The sequence below is a fragment of the Mytilus edulis genome, chromosome 3, assembly GCF_963676685.1.
Source record: "Mytilus edulis chromosome 3, xbMytEdul2.2, whole genome shotgun sequence".
In the NCBI taxonomy this organism is placed as follows: Eukaryota; Metazoa; Mollusca; class Bivalvia; order Mytilida; family Mytilidae; genus Mytilus; species Mytilus edulis.
The window spans coordinates 92,223,919-92,233,649 of record NC_092346.1 but is presented as its reverse complement, the minus strand read 5'-3'; the positions used below and the strand labels follow the sequence as shown (position 1 = coordinate 92,233,649).

The window sequence follows — 9,731 nt, the reverse complement described above, 5'->3', positions numbered from 1 at the left end:
TTTCTTGTTAGCATAGTTTTGTACTTGAACAGATAATCAGAATGGTCAACATTCATGTATTGGTCACGTTTGTTTGAACAACCAAACCAGGTAATTTTTAATTTAGCCTCACATGTACAATGTTTATGTACATATACATTCAGTCATTTTTATAACAAAAGGGCTATACATAAGAAAATCCTAAATAAGATATGCAAATCTTTAATTAAGTGCCATTACTTACTACACGAAGCACCTGTTTGGCCTAAGACTAGTCTACTAGTCAATAACATATATGTTGGTTTTAGAATTTTAAGGATTAAACACAGTTTTCCTAGAGGTTATTTTAATAAAATGTGTAAACCGGGGCTTTTACTCACAAACATTACCAAAGGACTTTTATTCAGTGTTTGAGTTAATCACCCTGGTTTACACATCAATAACCTCTAGAAAACATGTGTTTAATCCTAGAATCATAGAGATATTACTGATAAAGCAATATTAGTCCTTCAAATTAATCTAGGTATCTAGGAAACTAAAACCAGATATGTATACACACACATATGTATATATACAAATTCCACCCTTATGACAACAAGAGATAAATATTTAAAAAAAAATGTAGTTACATCTAATCAAGGATTTGTATAGTAAGACTTACCATACAAATCCTTGATCTAATCCACTATCAAGGGAGATAATCTATGCCAAATAAAAGATAAGTATTATAATCATTTGATGATTTATATATGTGCCCCTTTTATGGAAAATCTTCAGAAAAGGTGAATAGCTTTGATGATTAAATTCTTCAAATAAAAAATGGAGTAAATTTTGGAATTTTAGTAAAATTCAGGTGAATTTGTATCTCATACATCATGTACATCTACATGTATGTTACAAAAATTGAACTCAAGAATGTTGAATTTCTCTAATTAATTCCATGTTTTAATTCAGATAAAATTGATTTAACTTTTTCACATGAACATTGTTATTATGAATTATTCACATGAATTTCACTGAAAATAGATTTTTTTGAAAGTAAATTAAGATTTTCAATGGAAAACATGTCTTACAAGGCAAATGCAAGGTATTAGATGTTAAAAATAAACAATTTTTGATTTTTAATTTTGAGTTTTTTTTTAGTGAATTTCAAGTGAATAATTTTACCTAAAAATCATGTGAAAAATTTAACTTCACGTCAACAAAATTTGCCTATGTCAAACATGCGTTACACATGCGTTTTACTATACATGTGTTACACATGTAAATATCGCATGGGTCACATGCGTTATCCAACACATGCGTGACACAGGTGTATTTTTGACACATGTGATTCACATGTGTGTGTTACGCATGTGAACGCATGTGTATCACGCATGATTCCCATGCGTGGCAAGAAACATGTGTATAACGCATGTAACACACCTGTGACACATGTGTTTTTAGGTACATGCGTGACACATGTGTGGCATTTTTGCCCTAGTATATATATAAAAAAGAGATAAAACCTGACTTACAGACGATATTTATTTTGATATCTAAGCTACCATATAGATTCCTTGCTCTTATCCCATATAACCCAAACTGACTTTCCTTTTGAAGCATAATTGTTGATGAAATTGCAAATACATCTGCCCTGATTTCTGCGACTTTTATGATGGCAAGCTTTCCACCATTAGTGTCCGTCCAAGAGCATTCTGGTCTAGGAAAGCTCTGAATCATTACATCCACATGTGTTGGATAACTAATAACGGCTTCAAACGATTTAGGGTTGCTTTCATTTTTCTGCAGATATGGTTTATCTGAAATAGATCGAAAATATAAATGACTTTTGGTAGATTTGATAGATAATTTATAAAGGACAGATATTACCATAGCAAAATAAGGAATGAAAAAAAAACCAGCTATCCACAAAAAACTACACAGAAAACTATCCATTGAGTCCAACAAACCCAACTAAAAATACTAGTTTTACAAGGTATTTGTCTTCTGATCTTAATTTGATATCTAATAAAAAAAACTTGTAGTTTTAGAAGCAGCGTTTAAGAACTTTAATATGGACCACAGTGTTACCCATAACAAGATATTTCAATCAGATAAGTCTCCTTGCTGCAATAACCCCTTCGCCAGACTGATGAACCTCATATATAATTATTGTAAAATAAGACCCATATAAAGTTTTTCCATTTTTTCCTTAAACAGGAGCCGTTTAAGGGAAGAATATAGTAATGCTTGGTTACAACAAGGATACTTATTATGTGACACCAATGTCTAAATTCAGTCACAAAGTTTTGAAACTTTTGAAAAAAACTTTTTTTTAAAAGATACAAAATATTGTCTTATAATTAAAAAGCGTCCAATATGAATATGAACAGGACCTTTGCTTTAAGCTAGTTCTACTTTTCTGTGTACAATCATTTGTACAGGAAGTTATCTTTAAGTTATTATATCGACTATAAAGATTTACAAATTACATTTGCAAAACAAACGCATGCAAAATAATTTTCATAGAAAAGGTACAAACCTAGTATCTTTTTATCAGAATTGCGAGTATCATTTTTGTCGTACATTTTTGAGATGCATATCTGAGTTCTCCGTTGTTTACAGTTTAAAAATAGATTGATGTATTTTTGTTGGTGATATAATTTGCAAAGTAATATACTAGTAAATATTTTATGTTATTTCGCCATATTTTGCATGTTGCTATTGTATAAAACCTTCACACTTGAATATATCTTACATCTCACTGTGATGTTAATGTTTGATTGGCCTGTTCCAACTCGATTCGTTGCTCGGCAACTGTATTGTCCAAAATGATTCCTGTTAACCTTATCTATATACAGTACATCACTGTTCTCTTCCTGAATAATATTTCCCTCAAACAGCCATTGTATGTTTACAGGGAAGGTGTTTGTTTCAGTAATACAAAATATAGAAAGCCTCGACTCTTCCATTAACACCGATGAAGGTTCGGCTCTCATATGTACCTGGGGCAACACTGATATTAAGAAATAAAAACTATTTTATTGATAGAAATGTCATGTGTGTAAAAATAAATGTTTGCAAGTCAAAAATCATTATAAAAAAACCGCTCTTGATAAAATATTTAACAATAGCTGCTGATATTTGGACAACGTATTATATTTCAAATAAGGGGGTCGAGTATACAAAAGCGTTATAAACAAGAACTTAGTACTAGTTTCTCTATATTTACAAATAATTTTATTTTTTTAAGATTTTGAATTACGCATATCTGATGTGATGTTCTTCTGTACCCCCACCTTATAAGAGAGCATAATAATTCTGTATTTTCGGTGCATTTCACATATGTCGTATTTGTAAGTATAGTTAGGTAAATTTTTATTTCCATGTATAAAGTATTATGTTATTACAAATAATTATTGTAACAGCATTTAATAAAAAAAAAATCTTTCAAAACCGTCAAAATCATGAAAATTATTTGGACAAGTATTGTGAAAATTGTTGTTAATTTTTCGATCTCATTTCATTTATTTGTATGAGTTTCAAGATCACAAAAATATGTTACTGTTTGTGAATTCCTATCATGCGTGAATGGAAGATGTTCGATGTCAGTATGCGGTTAACATTGTACCTATGTTATATTTTATTAAATTTATTCGTTTCTCAGTGGTGAGCGTACTTGAGTCTGTTTGAACCGCATTTCTGTCACGTAGTGTTTTCATTCAAGCGATATTTTAAAAAATAACATTTTCATATAAGCAGGAGGTTTGGCTATCCATAAACAAATTGAACCAACGATTTGTTTTGTTTTAAATGTCCTGTGTCAAATCAGGAAGTTGTTGTTATAAACTACTTTTATACTTAGGATGTGCTTGTTGTTTGACATTAACAATTTTTATATCATCTGTTATAACATGGCATTAACTAAATACAAAAATACATAAATACATACAGTTCAAATAAATTGTTATGTTCATCTCAAGTTGATCATAACTATTATCTGCTATACATGTTAGAGTTGTCATGTGATCCGACCGGCTACTCTTTATCCTCGTAGATATGAAAGTTGTATTGTGGCATGTCTTAGTTTTTAATACAATATATTCATCTCGCACCCAGTCTAATGTCCCTGGTGGATTACCACACTCAACTTCACATCCTACTTCAATTTCTGAGCCTTCGTTTACGTAAATAATATTGGAAGAATTCGACATGGTTATCTGCATGTGTGTTGGTGTCTCTAAAAAATATTTCAAATTATAGAATTATATGTCCTAATCCATATTGATAGTCTATAAATCTAACAATTTATAATACGATAAACAATAGCAAAAAGTAAAATAACAAAAATACTTAACTTCGAGGAAAATTCAAAACGGAAAGTCGATAAAAACGGCAAAATCAAAAGACAAAACACATCAGAACGTTTAAGTTATTCCCTTTGACGCTTACGCTCAAAATAGTATAACCGAGATAGTTTCTTGACACGAATAAGTAAACTTAAAAAAGTAAGGTCTCAAATACTACAAAAACTTATAACAATTTAAAAAAAATATGTTTAATTTAGCAAAGCTTAAAATGCTATCTTTTTAACACATAACCCCACTTGCTTCACACACACGAGAGCCACTATGTTATAAATCTCTACTTTATCAATAAAACTTACCAATTAAGGCTGCATAAAACTCCTGTTCAACAGTTAAACCATTGATGACAGTATCACACTGGAATAGACCAATGCAATCTTCTGTGCAGTTTAAAATTTGGAGAATATATTGACCATTGACGAAATCCTCAAGCACTGTTAATTGGTGTTGGTTATAAATGTTTTCATTGACTTTGTCATCTATACTGTAAATGATTAGGTTTGGTGGACCTCTCCAAACTACTGGTTTTGTGGCTGACTTTAATGGGCAGTTAAAAGTTAAATCTGACCCAATTTCTACATATTTAACGTTTTCTGTTGTTTCTATGCAAAATATAAACCAAAAGAAACACATAAACTGCTATTCTATTTGCATATTTAAAATGTTACATTCCAAACGCTGAATTTTAATAATAAATAAAAGACTCAGGATAATAAATAGACGATGCTAAATTTCCACCATTATCAAGAAAAGACATGTAATAAAAGACTTTTTGACAGTTATTCTTCTAATCAAATATCAAAATTCCACTTTTCAGAATCATTTTCCTGTCCTCTTTCTTCGACTATGACATTAACGAATGCGACTTTTCATCGGACTTCTACTTGCCTGGTAACGTGATGTCTGACGAATGTAGAGGAGAAACTGCTTACCATTCCAGAGTGCCAACCGGATATTATCGGGGTTTGTATCGCTCAATCACTCAACTTCTGTAATTTTGTGTATTTCTTATTTGTTTTTTTGTTTGTTTGTAATGGTTTTGCCTGTGTTTTCAAGACATAATTTTCGATTGCTCCATTTTGGTATTTTTACTCTGTTAAAAAAGAAATCTAAAAACTAAATTGTCCACAAATTGACTGTCTCTTTAATCTCTCTTAATCTGACTTACACTATCATTCTATTTAACTGCACTGTTCATAAAGCATGCTGCAAAAATATAATCATTAGTTTCATTTAAAGTATTTCGATTATTAGTATTAATTTGTTTTGTAAAAAAAAAATACATTACTTACTAGTTTTGGATCATATTTTGAATAAATTGATCCAATAACTTGCAAACAAACACAAGATACAACACTTACCAGACGTATTAGATCCGATAAGAAACAATATAATACATAGACATGTACAAACTAGTACTCTTGCAGTAAACAGCTTCATTTCTCTAGCTACATAAACTAGTCACTGAATGTAATAACATCTGGGCAACGCCACATATAATAACGGTGCTATTGTTTTGTCGAGATAGAGTATAAATCATATTTCCTGTGATCAATTGTTTTGCAGTTCCTTGTTATGAGAAGTACAAAATGTTTTCAATTTTATTGATACCGGAATCTATAAATATATATATATATGTCGACCTTAATTGACAGTTTCCTTTCTCGCTTTTGTTTGTTGTGTTCCTATTTTTATAATCTAACTATGATCATTGAAAGGTTACGTATACGCAATCAAATTTTTGTTTTCAAATCAATACACTAAGCAATTGATTTTTATGTCTAAATTTAGTAAACACAACACAAGATAAAAACTAAAGATAGAGAAACACAAACCCACAAAAACTGCCGATTACAACAGGACAGAACAGGTGCTACAGGAAGTTTAAAATGTTTGCTCGAAACGTGGTACCGAGGTGTTGCTCATGTACGAAAAAACCAGTGATAAGTCAACTTTGATAGGCTACAGGGGACGGGATCGTAGTTTAGAACATATCTGTTATCAATTGTGAAACGTGTATTCCATAACGATCAACGAACTCGTGATGGTGTCTTAAAAAGGATGATTTCAACTTCATCACTTGCAATTCTTGGTGTAATAGGTTCCTTGTGAGCAGCAACCCTCTATTGAGAAAAGCATGTTGCTTGAATGTTACTACCAAGAAATAGAATGTTTATGTTTTAGAAGCTGAAATTATCTCATTTGTCTTAATGTAACCAATAGCATAATCAGTCTGATAACGTACAAGTACTTAAAGAAAAGGCAACGTTTATAACTGCACATATAGTCTCAAACAAAAGAAATGTCCTGTCATAAAAGTTTTCGTAACGCAGTACATTTTGTCCTAAAAAATTGTACTTTATCACACAAAGTGTTTTTAAAAAAATGGATGTTCAGTTTTCTTCATAACTACACAATCAAAAAATTACAAAATCATTTGAACTCGATTGTAAATTATTAGTTTCTGAATTTCCTTTACACTCAAACTATTCACTATATGCATGTTGGGAAGGACAGGTCCTGATTGGTGTTCAAAAACTAACAATGCAATTGTAATATTTTATCTTGCTTGAAATCTGCTAATAGGTCATCGAAATTAATTAACAAAAAAATATGGAATACTTATGTTTCAAACATATTATATTTTATAAAAAGTACCTCCTTATTATAAAATGTAAGGAAACCATCATGATTTGTTGACTATTATGGAATGTTTTTGACTCAGATTACTGCATTTTGGCATTACACCAAACCCCACTTTTTTTTACTCGATTGTGACATTATCGATGATTGTGTTTATGTCTTTTGAGCTCTCTTACGGTCCGTTTGGTGCACGTGAGGGCTTTTTGTGAGCTTTAAATATGATGGTGCTATTATCAAAATTTGACCTGACAAAAAAAGGCAATTTGTTTTTGCATAAGAGGTTTTGGCACTATACTACACTGATTAATTTATTGTACCTAGCAACGTCTATTTCATGACAGAGTAGATAGGTAGGCTGAAAGATACTGATGTCGCTTAATTACTGGTCTATGAATCGTATACATAGTAGTGAATGTTTACATGAAGCCTTCTAGGACCATTTCTGTAAGAGGGTGAACAAATGGTCCATTAAATAAAGGCAACAGTAGTATACCGCTGTTCAAAACTCATAAATCCATGGACAAAAAACAAAATCGGGATAACAAACTAAAACCGAGGGAAACGCATTAAATATAAGAGGAGAACAACGACATAACACTAAAATGTAACACATATAGACAAAATCCCACGAGAATAACGAATATAACATATATATATAACATCAAAACCAAATACATGAATTTGGGATAGACAAGTACCGTGACACGTCTTATCGCAATGTGAATTTACACTCAAAAATAAGAGAAAACAAACGACACAACGTTATAATGTAATACACACAGAAACGAACTATAATATAACAATGACCATATTCCTGACTTGGTACAGGGCATTTTTAAAGGAAAAAATGGTGGGTTGAACCTGGTTTTGTGGCATGCCAAACCTCGCACTTTTATGGCCATGTGAAATATAACACAGGACTACAATATAAATAAATTGGAGAACACAATTGACAAAGAATCACACGAACAACAGCCAACAAAAGGCAACAAGTTCAAAATTTTAATACGCCAGAAGTGTATTTTGTCCACACAAGACCTATGAGTGACGCATAGATACAAAAGTTTGAAAGCCGAAACGAGTACAAAGTTGAACAGCATCGAGGACCAAAAGATCAAAAAGGTTGTGCCAAAAACGGCAAGGGTTTTCTGTTAAGTTACCAGAAAATCCCTATAATTTAGAGTAATTTATACTTTTGCAAACAGTAAATTTAATAAAATGAATATTCAAAAGATGTACATGATAAAGCTGAAGTATTAACTAATTACAGGAAACAACTGAAATACATTTACATAACCAGACATTTGAAACACAAAAGTAGACACATCCGAATACGTTTAAACCTCTACGCCAAGTGACGTCCTATTTGAAACTGAAAAATGACGAAAAAATGACGTCATTTGAATTAGTAAAACAGAGCATCAAAAAATGAAAAATGACGTCACATAAGAATGAATAAGATAGAATTAGGATTAATTTAAGATTATATATTTGAACTAAATACTGATATTGCATTTAATAACAAAGCACATTTTAAATCTTATTAATATAAAACTGAGGTAGCAATTAACTATATTATAAAACTTTGTCAGGTTTGTTATGAATCTAACTTCAAACGTAAAATATCGTACTGATTACTTTGAACGCAATCAAATCTGATAAATGAAGGCGGTGATTAATTTTCTTTACCATAACACATAAATATAATAGAAAAGACGTCAACACATTTGACAAAATCCGATGAGAATTACAAATATAACATTAAACATTTAAACTAAATACATGAATTTGGGATGGATAAGTACCGTACCACGTCTTATAGTAATGCGAGTTCACACTCGGCAAAACAGTCACAATCGGGAACCCACACTCAGATACAATGCCTTTGGACGCATGAAGGCAAAACACATGGAAAGAATAATAACGTCCGTTCATTTGTAACTACTGAGGTTGAATGGTTGAGTGATGTAATTGTGGAAGTCCATAGTAAATAATCAAGCATAACCCTTCAGGATCACCTGCGTTTACCCCTGACTTTTATTTGTATTCCTGTAAACACGACGGGTGCATGTGGAGCAGGATCTGCTAACCCTTCCGGAGCACCTGAGATCACCCGAAGTTTCTTGTGGGGTTCGTGTTGCTAAGTCCTTAGTTTTATGTGTTCTGTCTTGTGTATTGTTGTTTGTTTGTTTCTCTGTTTGTTTGTTTTTCAGCCAAGGTGTTGTCGGTTTATTTCCGATGAGTTTGACTGTCCCTCTGGTATATTTCGCCCTTCTTTTATCAGGCAAAGTTAGCTTTAGGTGAATTTGGGTACTTATTTTAGGTATTTTTGACATATAGCTCTTCAACGGTTTCGGTACTTATACATCTTCGGATTTCAAATGTTTGGCTTTGAGCGTTCCTGATGAAGGTAAATCCAGATAAGCGCTTTGGACGCTAGAAATTATTAAAAGTGTTGTTTTCAATTTGTTAAGTTAACAATAATTGCAATTATTCTTTAAGTTTATACAATGGTTGATATTTCAAAGATGTCATAAATATATTTAATAGAATATAACTGTTACATAGAGTTTTTAACCAATACAAATAGGTTACAATCCTGAACTTTTATTGACCTGAAATTTCCACTATTTATAAAAATAATAAAATTAGTATATACAAATACTACTTTTGCATAATCCTTAATCATCATATATGTGTAGACACTGTGAAATTCCATCCAACTATTGATAATATGAATTGCTTTTTTCAAAGAACCTA

At 31.3% G+C, this 9,731-nt stretch overlaps 1 protein-coding gene across 1 annotated transcript in view; it reads right to left on the bottom strand.

Annotated features, from left to right (window-relative positions):
• The window catches only part of LOC139517766 (hemicentin-1-like), a 29,020-nt gene extending 23,067 nt beyond the window's left edge, over positions 1 to 5,953 (bottom strand). Inside the window, exons 1-5 of the mRNA XM_071309154.1 lie at positions 5,690 to 5,953; positions 4,628 to 4,930; positions 3,914 to 4,201; positions 2,720 to 2,977; positions 1,497 to 1,781 (exon numbers count right to left, since the gene is read on the bottom strand). Coding sequence (XP_071165255.1) covers positions 1,497 to 1,781; positions 2,720 to 2,977; positions 3,914 to 4,201; positions 4,628 to 4,930; positions 5,690 to 5,768 — 1,213 coding nt within the window. The 5' untranslated portion in view covers positions 5,769 to 5,953. The remainder of the gene's footprint in view (positions 1 to 1,496; positions 1,782 to 2,719; positions 2,978 to 3,913; positions 4,202 to 4,627; positions 4,931 to 5,689) is intronic.
• Between the last annotated feature and the right edge of the window lie 3,778 nt (positions 5,954 to 9,731).